The 17,439-nt window shown below is 48.4% G+C and overlaps 1 protein-coding gene across 3 annotated transcripts in view; it reads right to left on the reverse strand.

Moving 5' to 3' along the window:
* The window catches only part of CACNA1H (calcium voltage-gated channel subunit alpha1 H), a 156,835-nt gene that overhangs the window by 49,502 nt on the left and 89,894 nt on the right, over positions 1-17,439 (reverse strand). For all 3 annotated transcript variants that reach the window (XM_048495554.1, XM_048495555.1, XM_048495553.1), the window contains exons 13-18: positions 15,526-15,960; positions 14,575-14,675; positions 12,068-12,191; positions 10,908-10,976; positions 8,226-8,410; positions 2,452-2,578 (exon numbers count right to left, since the gene is read on the reverse strand). In XM_048495554.1, the coding sequence (XP_048351511.1) occupies positions 2,452-2,578; positions 8,226-8,410; positions 10,908-10,976; positions 12,068-12,191; positions 14,575-14,675; positions 15,526-15,960 (1,041 nt within the window). The remainder of the gene's footprint in view (positions 1-2,451; positions 2,579-8,225; positions 8,411-10,907; positions 10,977-12,067; positions 12,192-14,574; positions 14,676-15,525; positions 15,961-17,439) is intronic.

Genomic DNA, 17,439 nt, shown 5'->3' on the forward strand with positions numbered 1-17,439 from the left:
CTCACCTTGATCTAACTCAGGCAGGACAAGCCATCTCCCCCCCCCCCCCCCGCCCCAAACAGTTGGTAGAAGAAGAAGAAGAAGAAGAAGAAGAAGAAGAAGAAGAAGAAGAAGAAGAAGAAGAAGAAGAAGAAGAAGAAGAAGAAGAAGAAGAAGAAGAAGAAGAAGAAGAAGAAGAAAAAGAAGAAAAAGAAGAAGTGGAGGAGGAGGAGGAGGAGGAGGAGGAGGAGGAGTTGGATTTATATCCCCCCTTTCTCTCTTGTAAGGAGACTCAAAGGGGCTTACGAACTCCTTTCCCGCCTCCCCTCACAACAAAAACTGTGACTAGCCCAAGGTCACCCAGCTGGTGGGAGTGGCACAGGCTAATCTGAATTCCCCAGATCAGCCTCCACAGCTCAAGCAGCAGAGAGGGGAATCAAACCCGGTTCCTTCAGATTAGAGTGCACCTGCTCTTAACCACTACACCACTGCTGCTCACGTAAAAAGAAGAGTTGGGTTTATACCTCACTTTTCTCTACCACTGTCATGCACAATCATATTCTGGGCCCGACCATAATTCCCCTCCTGGTGGGAGGTGGGATATGGTAGTCTGTGTGTCCTCCCTCCCCCCTTGAATGCAGTCCTGGGAATCCACAGCCTATTGTTTTTGTTAGACACCTGGGGTTATTTTCTGTGTTGCCTTGAATGGAGTGGGGCGTGATAAGGAGAGGCCAGCCATGTTCTTTCCCATTGAGAAGGAAGAGTCGAGTTTCTCTGGGACAGGAGGTATTGCTTGGAGTAGGGCGGCAAGTCCTCTTTCCGATATGAAGGGTTTTTTTGGCAGGGTTTCCCAGTTCTGCTAATAAACGTCTGATGCCGCATCATTCCCTGGACTGCTGTTTCTCAATAAAGACTTTTGCTCACTTGGAATTGCTTTTCTTGAACAGTGTAACGAACTAGAAAAGTCCAGGCAAAAGTAACTGTTCCCAGTTCTTTATTGTACTGGCAATCATAGTCGAATACAGGCGATGCGAGTTCTGAGAGACTCAGAACTGCGATAGTAGTTTTAACACAGTAGCAAGCCTCCTTCCCGCCACAAGAAATCAAACAAATTAAACAAAGCATAGTTTCACACAGGCAAGCTGAGATAACGTGGAACCGAAATTCCCCGTCCTAGGCAGACAGCCAGGGCTGACAGGCGGGGAAAGACTCAAGGACAGTGCACACAGTAACAGCATCCTGACAAACAGACCTGACAACCACCAGGAGTCTCAAAGTGGCGGACAAAGGCTTCCCTTCCTCTTCCCACACCAGACACCTTGTGAGACAGGTGGGGCTGAGAGAACAGTGACAGGCCCACGGTCACCCGGCAGGCTTCATGTGGAGGAGCAGGGATTCACCTGGTTCTCCAGGTTACAGGCCACCCCTGTTAACCACTACACCAGGCTGGATTGAACCATACATCAACTGGAGACAAGGAGCTGCCACCCAAAATGATATCCCTGTGTCCAGTGGTGGGATTCCAATAATTTAACAACTGGTTGTTTGCAAGCAACATTTTATCAACCAGTTCTGCCGGTGCAAACCTGCTGAATCCCACCACTGCCTGTGTCTATGTCTTCCAATTCTTCACGAGCGTGTAATAATGCCTGTGTCACTAGGACAGTGATGGCAAACCTTTTCGAGGCCGAATGCCCAAATTGCAACCCCAAACCCACTTATCGCAAAGTGCCCACACGGCAATTTAACCTGAATGCTGAGGTTTTCGTTTAGAAAAAAATGGTCGGCTCCGAGGCATGTGTTACTCAGGAGTAAGCTTGGTGGTAGTCGGTGGCTTTGCTTTGAAGCAACTATGCAACGCTTCCAACGGGTGAATCACGACCCTAGGAGGGTTTACTCAGAAGCAAGCCCCATTGCCAGCAACCGAGCTTACACCCAGGTAAAGGATCGCACTTTAGTTCTTCGCATGAAAATCAGTGGGGTTTAACAGCGCTTAACAGGGTTACCTACACTGCTGCCCCAAAACTAGGTCTTAGGTTTAATGCTAATAATCGAGCCCAGTGGCCCAGGCCAGCCCAGATGTGGGGGGGGGGGGAGGACTCTGCGTGTGCCCACAGAGAGGGCTCTGAGTGCCACCTCTGGCAGCCGGGCCATAGGTTCGCCACCACTGCACTAGGAGATTCTGATTCCTTCTGCACCCTAGCTAACAGCATTTAATAACGTGGAGTGGGAAGAAGCGGTAACGAAACACACAACTCCATGTTGTCATGTCACGATGTCAGGGAAAGTGTACGCTGTGTGTTCAGGAGCACACACAGATATGCCGTTTTTGGCAGAAGCTCTGTCGCTAAAGTAACTTGCAATTCTGCCCTTTGACACCAGTAAACGTGCTCATGGACTTCATGGAGTTTTGAACTGGAGTTCCTGGGAGGTTTCCATAATGCACAGCGGGCCCGTCTGGGGCAATGTTACCTGCACTCCCAAGATGCCGAAGATGATGAAGAACGCACAGCAAATGAGCACGATGTTGCCGATTGGTCGGAGGGAGGATATCAGTGTCTCTACCACCAGCTTCAGCCCCGGAGCTCTACTTATGACTCTGGAAGAAGGGAAGAAATAAAGAAAAATCAGGTTGGGCAACACAAATCCAGTTCCTCTGGAGGGTCAACAACAGGACATAGACACCAAGGCCTTCCCCTGATAAGGACCTCAGAAGAGCCCTGATGGATCAGACCAGGGAGGATCCATCCAGTATCTCATCACACAGTGATCAACCAGTTCCTCTGGAGAAGACCAGTGGAGGTCCATCTAGTATCCTGTCTCGCATTGTGGCTAACCAGTTCCTCTGGAGGGTCACCAACAGGGCATATCAGGCCTTCCCCTGATAAGGACCTCAGAAGAGCCCTGCTGGATCAGACCAGGGAGGATCCATTCAGTCCAGTATCTCATCACACAGTGATCAACCAGTTCCTCTGGAGAACCACCAACAGGGCATAGAGGCTGAGGACTTCCACCAAAAGAACCTCAGAAGAGCCTCCTGGATCAGACCAGTGGAGGTCCATCTAGTACAGCATCCTGTCTTGCACTGTGGCCAACCAGTTCCTCTGGAGGGTCACCAACAGGGCATATCAGGCCTTCCCCTGATAAGGACCTCAGAAGAGCCCTGATGGATCAGACCAGGGAGGATCCATCCAGTATCTCATCACACAGTGATCAACCAGTTCCTCTGGAGAAGACCAGTGGAGGTCCATCTAGTATCCTGTCTCGCATTGTGGCTAACCAGTTCCTCTGGAGGGTCACCAACAGGGCATATCAGGCCTTCCCCTGATAAGGACCTCAGAAGAGCCCTGCTGGATCAGACCAGGGAGGATCCATTCAGTCCAGTATCTCATCACACAGTGATCAACCAGTTCCTCTGGAGAACCACCAACAGGGCATAGAGGCTGAGGACTTCCACCAAAAGAACCTCAGAAGAGCCTCCTGGATCAGACCAGTGGAGGTCCATCTAGTACAGCATCATGTCTCGCACTGTGGCCAACCAGTTCCTCTGGAGGGTCACCAACAGGGCATATCAGGCCTTCCCCTGATAAGGACCTCAGAAGAGCCCTGCTGGATCAGACCAGGGAGGATCCATCCAGTCCAGTATCTCATCACACAGTGATCAACCAGTTCCTCTGGATGGCCAACAACAGGATATAGAGACCAAGGCCTTCCCCTGATAAGAACCTCAGAAGGGTTGGTCCATTAGTCCAGCAACCTTCTGGGTTGGTCCATTAGTCCAGCAACTTGTCTCACACAGTGGCCAACTTCAGAACAGCCCTGTTGGATCAGACCAGTGAGGATCCATCTAGTCCAGCATCCTGTCTCATACAGCGGCCAACCAGTTCCTCAGGAGGTCCAACAATGAGGCACGGAGGCCGAAGCATTTCTCTGAATCTTTACCTTATTAAGATTGAGAATTACCTTATTGAATAATTACCTTATTAACATTAAGAATGTTTTCCCCTCCGCTGTACTTGAGGGTAGATATAGAAGACTGCCTCTTGAAGAGTGTGTCTGCCCTTGTGGGGGATGGGAGTATTGCGACGACAGGGCATATCCTTTTTGATTGCAAACTTTACAGCAATATTAGAGAATCCTTGACGAATAAAATCATTGCACAATTTAGAGGGAGGGGTCAGAATATTCTTCTATCACTTATCCTTGCAGGTAAGGATTATAAAATTATTCTTAATGTTGCTAAATTTGGAAGGGCGAGGTATCACATCAAGAAAGCTGCTGGAAACAACATTTAAGGGTTGTAATTTCTGGAACATATAAGATTATTATGTTAGGTTTGGGATTATTTTAAATGTAAGGGGAATTTTAAAACAAACTTTGAATTTTATATGTTCTAGCCTGAAATTAATTAGCATGGAGATGAAAGACATGATAGATATGTGAATGGTGTTGTTCATATTGGTGTTTTATATTCTGCAATTGTCCACTTATCTGAAATTTTGAAGTTATATTTTATGTATTTGTATACTCTATTGAATTGAGTTTGTTTTAACAGCTGAGGGTACACCAGAATTGTAGATGGGTATTTTATTGACAAAGTGATGTAGAAAGCTTTTGAAATGCTGGTCTTTGACCGTAAATAAACCATTCATTCATAAATAAACCATTCATTCAGCATTTCTCTTATAAGAACATCTGAAGTGAACCAGACGAGGCTTGGAGTTCTCTCGGATTATTCTGCTGGTGGGTGGAACAATAATGACAACAGCTTACCAGAATATACAATCCAATTAAAATTGCTTTTTTTAAAAAGCAGGTTTGGAACATTTCTTCTTTTTCTGGATTGTTTCTGAAAGAAAGAAATCAGTTCCCTCTACACACAAAGCCCACTCAAAGCAAACCCCGGGAACACCTCAAATAAAATCTTGCTTTCGCTCCCAGTGAGAAATTTTCTCTTAAGCGGAGCACGTGGGCGGAGGGGCATTTCTTTCTCTCTCCTGTGTCACGATCAGCCCGTTTCTCCACTAAGAACCTGCGCTGCGCTTGACCCAGCTGCGAGGTGGGTCATCGGTATTTGGGGCTTGTAATACTTGAACCCATGGTCATCCAATTAAATTGACGGACAGCAGACTCGCTACAGAACAAGAAAAACAATTCCTCTTTCTCCACACAGCCCATAAAGAAAACACCAAATCCGCCGCTGCATGATGCCTGGATTTGGGAACAGCACACACAGTTGTAGACAGGGTATTGGAAAAGGATTTGGGAGACTCGGGTTCAAATCCTCCTGTCCCCACCATTAATGCTCTTTGCATTATTCGCTTTCGTTAGTCACTTTCCCTCAGTCTAATTTACCTCAAAGGTTGTGGTGAGGGTAAAATGAAGGGGGGAAGAACAATGTCGTTAGCTGCTGTGGGCTCCCCAAACCAGGGGGAAACGTATAAATGCTTAAATGAAACAAAAACAGCCACAGTGATCTTCCATTTTCAGAGGCAGCGTTCCTCTAAATATCTGTTATGTGCATCTCTGCTGTTAGGCTGGTTGGCCACTGTGCAAGAAGGGATGCTGGACCAGATAGACTCTCCCTGGTCTGATCCAGCAGGGCTCTTTTGAGGTTCTTCTCAGGGGAAGGCCTTGATCTCTACATCCTGTTGGTGGACCTTCAGAGGAACTAGATGGGCACCATGTGAGAGGGGATGCCGGACTAGGTGGACCCTCACTGGTCTGATCCAGCAGGGCACTTCTGAGGTTCTTCTCAGGGGAAGGCCTTGATCTCTACATCCTGTTGGTGGACCTTCAAAGGAACTGGTTGGCCACTATGTGAGATGGGATGCTGGACCAGATGGTCTAATCCAGTGGTGGCGAACCTATGGCACTCCAGATGTTCATGAACTACAATTCCCAACAGCCCCTGCCAGAATGGCCAATTGGCCATGCTGGCAGGGGCTGATGGGAATTGTAGTCTATGAACATCTGGAGTGCCGCAAGTTCGCCACCACGGGTCTAATCCAACAGACCAGATGGTCTGATCCAACAGGGCTCTTTCAATGTTTTTAGGACTAGCTGGACTACTGGTCTGATCCTGTTGGGGTTCTTTGATGCCCTGAATCTCTTCCACGCCTCTGGATCTGCCTGGTTCAGTTTTGCAGACATTTCACAAGGAAAAAGCACGACACTGTGCTGGTCTGGTTGATGCCTCTCGAAACGAAACTGTCAGCGACTGCAGCGCTTGACATTTTGTAGAGAAACTAAATCGTTCTTCGGTGACACAGAATGTAAAGCGTCCCCTGACGGTCGGGACTTCCTTAGGATGATTTCTTGCCATGGCTCAAATACAAATGGACTGCAGGCCAACCCTTCCGGGGGCGGGGGGGGGGGGAGATGTGCTCATTTAGAAACTGCGGGGCTGTTTTGCAATGTTACTCATCACGCAGATGACGGGGGCTTGCCCGCTGCAGAAGCTTCTGATAAAAGTGTGTGCCGAGGGCACAGCATTTATCTCGCCACTAGTACCCACACAATAACCTTCTCGGCTGCAAACAGGCCCAGGCTTTCTTGAAGCCCTAGCAAGATAATTACATGTGAGGTTTTATCTTGGGCCGTCTAGTCAGGTGAGCCAAGAATTATTTTTGCAAGATGACAAGCGCCCTCTCCTTGGCCCGCAGGGCACCCCAAACGCAAATACTTTATATTCACACTTCTCCGGTTTGAGACGATAAACGACAGAGAGCTCGAAAGTTCCCAGACATCAAAACGAGACGGGGAGCAGGGGTCATCCTGGCTGTTCCAAAGCATGACAGCACAGCCATTATCCTGAAGCATAAACTAACTATATGATAAGTGGAGTTCGGCAAATTGCGGGGGCTGCCCACGGAGGCATCTGGGAGATATCTGTGGCTCTGGGAAGCGGATGCCGAGTTATAATCTGGTGCCAACTGGGGGGAAGGAATATCTGCTCTTAGAAAATCTAGCCAAGATATCAGAGGGGCTGGTTAGAACCAGTGGTGGGATCCAAACATTTTAGTACCAGGTTCCCATGATGGTGGGATTCAAACAGTGGCGTAGCGCCAATGGGGATGGGCGGGGCATTCCGGGGGCGTGGCCAGGCATTCCGGGGGCGGGGCATTAATCATTTCTCTGTTACTGTAAAAAAAACTCTTAATGTGTAAAAAGTTCCTAATTTCCAGCTGGTATCTTTCTGTTCATAATTTAAACTCATTATAGCAAGTCCTATCGTCTACTGGCAACAGAAACAACTACTTCTCCTCTAATTGACTGCCTGTCAAATACTTAATACTTTCAAATACTTAATTTTGTTTTCAGAAATCAAAAGAAGGATACTTTCTTTAAACAAGGAACTTTACCATATTTCTAAAACATGTCTTTAAAACAGCCCAACAGGGAGAATTATCCCGTTTTCTACCTTCGCTAACCAGCCAAATAGGAAACAACAGGACTTTCTGATTTTGGGACCTAATGGAATTTCTAACGGAAAAGCAGACCCAATTAGTAACCCCCTCTCGGCACACACAAATAATTAGTAACCCACTCTTGGGAACTGGTGAGAACCTGCTGGATCCCACCTCTGGTTAGAACCTCTAAAAATCCCAAATGACAGGTACTTTAGAGACCAAGATTTTCGGAGTATGAACTTTCAAAACTCAAAGCTCCCGTTGTCCGATGAAGGCTATCTGATGAAGGGAATTTTTGATTTTAAAAGCTTATACCCTGAAAATCTGGTTGTCTGGACCCGGATACACCTGTTCTACTGCAGAACAATGTAGCTGCCCTCAGAAACTACCTAAAAATGTTTTTCATCTCCCTGGCATGTAATGCTTCATCTGTGTTCATTTCTCTCATCTGCCATTCGAATGATTCCTCTTTAATGCTTAGTGGTCTCAATGCTGAACGGACTCTGCTGTGAACAGCTGTTTTTCTTGCGACTAACTGATGATTTTCCCTGTCCGCTGCCTGTTGAGCGCTCGGTTCTCAGGCAGGTTATAAGAACGGAAATAAATAAACCCATTGTGCCTTCTGGCTTGTCTGAAACTGAGGCAAAACCGCAGCCAGGAGGCCAAACGTGCTCACGTGAATGCAGCAAGGTGGGGAGAAGTTGCCGTCCTCCAGAAGATGTTCTTGATCATCAAATCTGGTCCCTGCTCCAGTTTGCTTTCTCAAGTGACAGAGACCCTAATCCCTGCCCACGTCCTGACTAGGAACGCCACGGGCCCCAATCCAGCCATTACCTCAAAGGCCTCAATGTGCGCAGGAGTCTCAGGACCCGGAGGATGCCCAGGATCTTTGCTCCGCCTGCAGACGCCATGGAAACGATGATGTCTATGATGGAGACGAAGACCAGCATGCCGTCCAGCACGTTCCAGCTGCTCTGCAGGTAGGTGTGTTTCCCAGAGAAGAAACCCAAAGCGATGACCTAAAGAAGGGGAGGAGACAGCGTTAGAGCTGGGACTGCGCCTTCTCTGTGGTTCTGTGAAGTTAGACATCTTGTGCAATCGCATGGTGGTCTGAAGCCCAAACAAGAGATCACCCAACAAGCTGGCTGCAGGAAGCTTCTGTCCAGGGACCCGGCCCCAAACAGCCAGGAGTAAGCCTAGAGCCATAGGGAGGAACTTGAGATTGCTCTATCAGTTTTCGCCAGCATGGCCAATTGGCCATGCTGGTAGGGGCTGATGGGAATTGTAGTCCATAACATCTGGAGTGCCAAAGGTTTGTCACCACTGGCCTAGAGGGCCAGGAGAAGCCCGGGGTTGAAGACTTACCTGACAAAGGAGAAAGGTGAGTGGACTAGTTAGACCCAGGGACTGAGGGTGCCTGTGAAAACAATCCTAAAACTTGCTGAGGCTCCAAGATTCCACCTAGAGTAGGGAGGTTCAACCTGGTGGGCTTCACATAAATTATGGATACAATTCCCATCAGCCCCTGCTGCAGCAGGGGTTGATGGGAATTGTAGTCCATGAACCTCCGAAGCGCCAGAGTTGGATACCTCTGACCTAGAGGAGCTGGGACCTTAGACTTCATTACGAGAAAGGTGTTTTGAACCATTCCACACTGGTGCATTCTGCCAGTTCTAATCTTGTTTGGACAAAGGGCGAGCTGGCTTAAGACCAGACTGGGTATTTGTCGTGGCGGCGTAGAGCCATTGCCGGGAGCGTGGTGTAGTGGTTAAGAGCAGCTGACTCTGATCTGGAGAACCCAGTTCGATGCCAAGCTGCTCCACACGAGTGGCAGATTCTTGTCTGGTGAACTGGGTTCTTGTCCTTGCTCCTGCACATGAAGCCTGCTGGGGTGACTTTGGGGACTTGCCTGGGGTTGGAGGAATCCGCTTGTCATTCACAGAAAGGAGACGGGATAAAAGTCAACTCGAATTAGCATAAATAGCCGCATGTTTGGGACCTTCCTTTTTCTGTTCAGTGGAAATTGGGTATGCAGGAGGTAGGGCAGGGGCTTAGAGCTCCTTCAGCATTGCTACTGCAAGGAACTTTGCACATGTGCTGAGGAACCAGATTGGTAATGTGTTTAGCCCATTTACAGCAACTGTACTGCTTTTAATTCAAACCCTGGTGTGGTTTGTCGTGTGCTTTTCCTGTATTTTTAAATTTTTGCTTTCCATCCGTCCCGATTGAACCCCGACCTCTCTTTCTCTTCCCTTTACTCTTTTTCTTCTCCAAAGACTTTTTTAAAGCTTCGCTGAGCAAAATCTATTTCTTGGTAAGAATTCCCTTAACCTTTCCCCCCTGTGCCAGAACACATGGGTTCTTATGGGTTTAGTTATAAATTATCTTGCTATCGCTATTGCAGGCACCGGAAAAGGGTCAGTCTAGAGCAGGGGTGTTCATGAACTACAATTCAGTGACTGGCCCAAAGTCACCCAGCAGGCTTCATGTGCAGGAGTGGAGAATTGAACCCAGTTGTCCAGATTAGAGTCTGCCACTCCTAACCCACTATACCACACTGACTCTCAAATATACAATCATTGCACTAAAATAATTCACGAAAGAGCCAGAATTACAATTCAGTGACTGGCCCAAAGTCACCCAGCAGGCTTCATGTGCAGGAGTGGAGAATTGAACCCAGTTGTCCAGATTAGAGTCTGCCACTCCTAATCTACTATACCACACTGACTCTCAAATATACAATCATTGCACTAAAATAATTCACGAAAGAGCCAGAATTACAATTCAGTGACTGGCCCAAAGTCACCCAGCAGGCTTCATGTGCAGGAGTGGAGAATTGAACCCAGTTGGCCGGATTAGAGACGGGCACTCCTAACCCACTATACCACACTGACTCTCAAATATACAATCATTGCACTAAAATAATTCACGAAAGAGCCAGAATTACAATTCAGTGACTGGCCCAAAGTCACCCAGCAGGCTTCATGTGCAGGAGTGGAGAATCGAACCCAGTTGTCCAGATTAGAGTCTGCCACTCCTAACCCACTATACCACACTGACTCTCAAATATACAATCATTGCACTAAAATAATTCACGAAAGAGCCAGAATTACAATTCAGTGACTGGCCCAAAGTCACCCAGCAGGCTTCATGTGCAGGAGTGGAGAATCGAACCCAGTTGTCCAGATTAGAGTCTGCCACTCCTAACCCACTATACCACACTGACTCTCAAATATACCATCATTGCACTAAAATAATTCACGAAAGAGCCAGAATTACAGCTTCGGCTCAGAGTTATCCAATGTTGACGGGAAGCTGCAGGTTCATCATGACAGCTGTTGGACAGCTTCGAGCTGAGCTTACTGCGCCCATCGCAAGAGAACAGCTGGAAATTGGCTTCAACTGGCATTTTAGGACAAGGGCTGGGAATCTGCCCCCACAAAGATATAGGGAACAATCTGCCCCTTTCTCCATCTGATCATATGTGGGGAATTGGGGGATGGATGGCATGCTTACCTTAACCATCATCTCGACAACAAAGATGGCCGTGAAGATGTAATTGGAGACGCTCAAGAATATCCGCTCCTGCAAGAGAGAAACAGAGGGTGGCTACCTCAAAGCGGGCTCCGAAGCCACTCTTGTGCCCGCGACTGTTCAATGGGAATCCTTGTTTGCATCCCCCTGAGATGTGCCACAGTCTCACCGCTGCCTGCTGTTTGCACACGAAACATCTGAGAGAACCCTGTGGAATCTGATCAATTTTCAACTGAGCCCGGTGTACTGTTTCCAATGGAGGACAGCCAGAGGGCCCCCGGAAGGAATCCGAGCAGGACACATGGTGGAAGTATTTCCCCCCAGACCTACCTGGCATTCAGTGGTAAACTGCCTTTGGACATGGAGTAATAGGCATGGCCAGACCTGCCATCCATGAATTTCTCAAGTTTCCTCTTGAAGCTTCCCAAGCACACGGAAGCAAATTGGTCTTTGCCACTTGGAAACGGGTAAGCTCTTTTTGTGATCTGCGCACCTCTTCCTCCCCAGACTGGGAATGGCGAGTGAATTCTGCCCCCAATGACCTCTTGCTAGCCACACACTAACTCAGTTGTCCTTTTGACTCCTGCTTGCTTCAGCATGGAAGTGCTGGAGCAGAGGTGTGAACCGAAAGGTCCCTCGGTCTCTGGGCCTGAGGCTTGCCTCTGGCGCATTTAAGCAGACGAGTCCCTAAACCCACAGCCAGCCCGATAAGCGTGTTGTTTCTTTGTTTATTTTGCTGTCGTGAGCGAAAAGCAAGAAGACAAATATTTAACTCTCTATGTAAAAAGAAATAAATTTCTCCCCTGATAGGGAGGAGTTTTTACATAAGGGTTGTATTAAAGTTTTATGGATTTTGTTGTTCGATACGTTGTTCTAAGAACAGGGAGTGTGAAAGGAAGAGAGTTTATTCAAACACAGAGCATCTCCATGTGCAGCAGAACCAAAGTGTCCGAGAGCCTAATGCGGGAATGGATCGGATCCCCCCCAAATGCCACTGTTTTGACCCAATTTCCTCCCACCCAATGACAGATCGGTATAATAAATTAAAAGGCAGCCAATCGATTCTCAATGTGTTTGAACTTTAGCCCGGGATCTTTCCAACAGGATCTCCCAGCAAGATTTTGGAAATCCGTGGGTCTCACCGTACTATTGGGATCGATATCCGGTCTCTCCAGTGCAATGGTGATACAGTTCAGAAATATGAAGACCAGAACCACGTGGTCAAACATCTTGTGAGCTATAACCTTCTGGCACGTGGCCCGAAGCCTGCAATTGGAGACAGAAGGAAGAGGGGAGGTTACAGCTCTGTCTGGAAGCCCCGGGGTGCCGATGGGTTATTTTGGGCGACAAGCACCTTAGATGTTGGGCAGCTGTATGCCACAACCAGCCTCCTTGGGGTTGTTAGCAGTGACAGCCACAGGCACGTGAGGAGAGACAGCTTTCTTGGGCTCCTGTTCAGGGTTACCCCTCGCTCACCTACCTACGACGTGCTTAAAAGCCGAGAGGGACAAGGACAGCATTTTCACACGCGTGTGCAATGCCGGGGAAGACTGCTCTTTTCTCCTTCCTGCTCTCGCAAAGTGCCGGAGAGCCACAGCAGAGGGAGAGATTCCCAAACCCTGCTGCTCTTCTTAGCTGTGGACCCGAATTCAGACAGAATTCATCAGAGGGCTTCTGAGACGTTGTGTCTGAGACACTTGCCTGTGCAATCTTTTCTATGAAAAACCTGGAAGTGACAGAAGGTTGCTCTGGAATCCCCCGGAACTCTATGGCTTTATCATAGAGTCTCCGGGAATTCCTAGAGCTACCCTTTGTCACAGCTGGGTTTCCCCCAGAAAAGGTATGACATCTTGCCCGTCCATGCTCCTGTTTGCGATCCTCCCACTGGTTGCCAACTATGGGCTGTAAAACTCTACAATGAAGGTACCTAGGTCTGAGCTGAACCCCCCCCACCCCCGGTATGCTGCCAGTCCGGCGGGCCTGATGCATTCTGGCACACTTTGCTTGGCCTCTTCCGCACATGCAGAATAATGCACTTTCAATCCACTTTCACAATTGTTTGCAAGTGGATTTTGCTATTCCTCACAGCTGCAAAGTGCACTGAAAGTGGATTGAAGGTGCATTATTCGGCATGTGCGGAACAAGCAAGAATGAATGAATGAATGAATGAACAGAGGCCTGAGCAAATAGCTTTTGTGTCCTCCTCCAGCCCTTTAACTCTTTATTTATTTATTTATTTATTTATTGGTTCCACTTTTATACCGCCCTCCCCCGGAGGGCTCAGGGCGGTTCACAACATAAATACAAACAAGTGGATACATAAGATAAAAATACTAAAAATTATTATCAATTAAAATGCAGCGCTACAGATCATAATCATTTAAAAAAACAGATGGCGTCCAACCCATAACTCCTCTGGTCCCTCTGAGAGGGGAACAGCGGGTCTCAGCTGTTAATGGGCACCTATCAGCAGCCGGCCTCCCCAAAAGCCCGGCGGAATAACTCAGTCTTACAGGCCCTGCGGAACTCGTGTAGGTCCCGCAGGGCCCGGACAGCTGGAGGAAGAGCATTCCACCAGGCAGGGGCCAGGGCCGTAAAAGCCCTGGCCCTCGTGGAGGCCAGCCGCATCATAGAGGGGGCGGGGATCTCCAGTAAATTGGCCTCTGCCAAGCGCAGAGACCGACGTGGGACATATGGGGCCAGACGGTCCCTAAGGTACGAGGGTCCCAGACCGCGTAAGGCCTTAAAGGTTAACACCAATACCTTGAAGACGATCCGGAATTCAACTGGGAGCCAGTGCAAGCGGTGCAACACGGGCGTGATATGATCTCTAGAGGCACCGCCCGTGAGCAAACGAGCCGCCGCATGCTGGACCAGTTTCAATTTCCGGATCAACTTCAGGGGTAGGCCTGCGTAGAGCGAGTCACCACTTTGCCACCACTTCTGGAGATAATTTGTGCTTTTTGAGGATTCCTGACTCCCTTTTCTTGTAGTTAATATACAAAATTGTGCTTCGCGGCATACCATACGTAGGGACTCTGACTTCATCTGTGGACAGGGTTTGAACGTCAACACACAGGAGCCAGGCCATTTCCTAGTTCATAGGCTGATGTTTTAGATTGGGAAGGTTGAAAATAAAAGGTGGAATTTGCCCTGCCAAAATTGATTTTGCACCCTATAAATCAGGGGTGTCCAACTCTGGTGCTTCAGATGTTCATGAACTACAATTCCCATCATCCCCTGCAGGGGATTGTAGTCCATGAAGCGCCAGAGTTGGATACTCCTGCTATAAATGCACTGTCTAGAGCTGGGGTTGCCATCCTGCAGATGGCAGCTGGAGATCTGGCATTCCAACCAATCTCCGGATGATACAGCGCAGTCCCCCTGGAGAGAACGGCTGCTTCAAAGGCTGAATTCAATGGCATTATACCCTGAATTTCCCAACACAAAACTGGCCACCCCATCGACAGGCTGGGAGATGCTGGGAGGTGCTGGGAGATGCTGTCGATGGGGTGGGCGAGAGGGCTGAACAGAGCACCTCCAGACGCTGATGGCTTTTTGTGCAGACAGCTCCCGAGCACAACGTGCTGGACCGTGGAAAACGCAGCAAAAACGTGACATCTGCGCACCTCGGATGTGCAGCTCTTACCGGTTCTGCGGCGAAAACAGGTACAGGGCCCAGTCTTCGTGCGTCCGGCACCACTCGGGTTTGAACGGCCCCAAAAACCTCCGGATCCGGTAGCAATAACTCTGGAGGGGAGGCATGGCTCGGTCATTTCTTTTGCCAGTGAGTCATTTTCCATCCCTCTAACACCCACGCCCCTCAAGGGTCCCACCGCTGACCTTGTTCCATTCATCCCATCTGACGCTCTCGCAGGTCAGTGCCATTCTTACAGGGGTTTAAAAATCAGTGATTCTGTAGTACATTATGGCAACATTGAATGCATAATTGAATACATAGTCTGAAGGTTAGCAAAATGGTGATTTTGGACAGTTTGGCGTTTTTGATTCCTATGGTCTTATGGCCAGCAGGCACCGCTCACAAGAGGTCCAACTTCAAATCCTGCCTCTACCACCAACTCAGCAAGTTACATATGCTTATATCAGAGACCACAAGCAGAAAAACAGCAGCTCAGGGACAAATGCACTTACATCGGAGACCAAAGCAGAAAGACAGCAGCTCAAGGGAAATACATTTATACCACAGTCCACAAGTAGAACAACAGCAGCTCAGGGACAAATACACTTACATCAGAAACCACAAGCAGAAAGATAGCAGCTCAGGGACCAATGCACTTCCATCAGAAACCACAAGCAGAAAGACAGCAGCTCAGGGACAAATGAACTTACATCAGAAACCACAAGCAGAAAGACAGCAGCTCAGGGACAAATGAACTTACATCAGAAACCACAAGAAGAAAGACAGCAGCTCAAGGACAAACGAACTTACATCAGAAACCACAAGCAGAAAGACAGCAGCTCAAGAGAAGTACATTTATACCACAGTCCACAAGCAGAAAGATAGCACCTCAGGGACAAATACACTTCCATCAGAGACCACAAGCAGAAAGACAGCAGCTCAAGGAAAACAAATGCTTACATCTTCCAGGTCATCGTCATAGTCAAGGGGATCATCTTTTTGGCCGTCCACGTGCAAGTAGAACTCATTGGGGATGTGGACCATCTTGCCGTTGCAGTCTTGGTACTCGGTGGGCACCACGGCCATGGGGCTGACGCTCAAGGAATGGCGCGTTCCGGGCACCTGGAGAAGTTCCGGCAAGTCCAGGGCCCCTCGGCAATCCAGGGACTCCGCCCGGCGGTGTAAAGGGGGACGGCTGACGGCGCTGAGCTTGGTGTCTTCTGATTCGTCATCTGTACTGCCTTTCCCTTCCCCAGAGAGCAAGGATTCACGTTCCCCAGACTGGCTCTTCTTCTTGAGGCTCGGGGCACGCCCCAGACTGTTCCAACTAGAACGGCGGCTGCCCCAGTTGCTGCCTGCCCCCCAGTTTACACAGGGGGAACTGCGGAGGCTGGACTGAGAGGGGGGAAAAGCACGTCAGAGATGCAGGGGAGTGGCGGGTAGCAAAAAAAAATCCACTCCTTTTACACCATTTTTGTTTAGTCCCTCTTTCCCCAAACTTGCACTCCAGGAGGTCTACAATAACGATGCAAAACAATATACAATAAAAATCCGTAGCAACTAACGCTTGTAAATAAAAATTGGTTGGCAGGAAACACCCAAAGCCCTTCTGAATAATTTCACCCTTTGTGTTCATTTTATCATTTTGGCATACAAAATTTATATTTCACCTTTCCACCCCCGTGAGGGCTGGAAGGCAGCTAGTGAATTGCAACATCCCCGATAAAAATCACATTTTAACCTGTGGAAGCTCAGCATCATAGATGCCTGGTTAGCCAACGGCAGCAATTCATGCTTGCTGAAGTTTCTGAACTATCTTCAAGGGCAGCACCAGTAGTCTAGTCTGCTACAGTAGTCTAGTCTGAAGCTTATTTTGCCACGAATTACATTTGCTGGGTTCAAGGAAGGGGCCAGATGCTGAACTTAACACAACTGACAGAAGACAGTATTTGTGATTCTCCTCAACCCCTTTTTCTCCAGTAAATATGACCTGGGAGGAAATACTCCACCCCCGTGGTTCCGAAAAGCAGCCAACTCTTTGGGAAAAGAAAAGCATTCTTTTCTTTTTGTTAAATAATGAAAGATCCCTCAGCTGCTTATCTGTCTTGCTTTCAACCAGGAGGAAACAAGGGAATTGTTGCTGCCTGGGGCATCCGTCAGGATGAAGGCAATTTCATCTTGAAAGAGAATTACAGCACTTCTGAAATTTGTGAGGCAGAGATTCTTTCGTCTCAGTGTCCATGGGGCCTCTGAGGTGCATCCCAAAATCCACTGCAGATTCCGGGTCTGACTCTTCCGCTGCATTTAGGGGAAGCCAAGAGGCACAGGACGTTTTGGGGAAGCTGGTCAGTTAAGCTGCACATGTGTTAAGTTAAGTTACGGCTCCTTCTGCCATGGGTGGAAGGTGCCTACTTAAGTGTGGTATAGCCTTCCCCAACAATTTGGCAATATTGGGACTGCCTTCAGTATGAGACAGTCACACTTCGAGATTTGGTGGGGAATTAGTATAGAGGTTCAATTGGGCAAATCCACTGATCTCTCCCAAACGTGCCATGGTTAAAGTGTTGGCCTCGGGTCAGGGAGATCCGGGTTCGAATCCCCACTCTGCCACAGAAGCAGGCTGGCAGACCCTGGGCCAGTCCCCGCCTAAACTCCCTCGCTGGGTTGTGGTGAGTATAAGAGAAAGAGCGGAGAACGAAGTTGGCTGTTTCAGAATGTGAGTTTGGCTTTCTGATATTATCAGGTTTTACATGGACTCGGGATCTGAATGCGAAAGGGTATTTTAAATACACCCTCGCCTCTTGCTGATGTACCATCGATCTGAATGTCATTCGTTTAGCATTTAGTTATTCAGTTATTTATTTCATTTGCTGC

This window comes from Sphaerodactylus townsendi, linkage group LG04, assembly GCF_021028975.2.
Source record: "Sphaerodactylus townsendi isolate TG3544 linkage group LG04, MPM_Stown_v2.3, whole genome shotgun sequence".
In the NCBI taxonomy this organism is placed as follows: domain Eukaryota; kingdom Metazoa; phylum Chordata; class Lepidosauria; order Squamata; family Sphaerodactylidae; genus Sphaerodactylus; species Sphaerodactylus townsendi.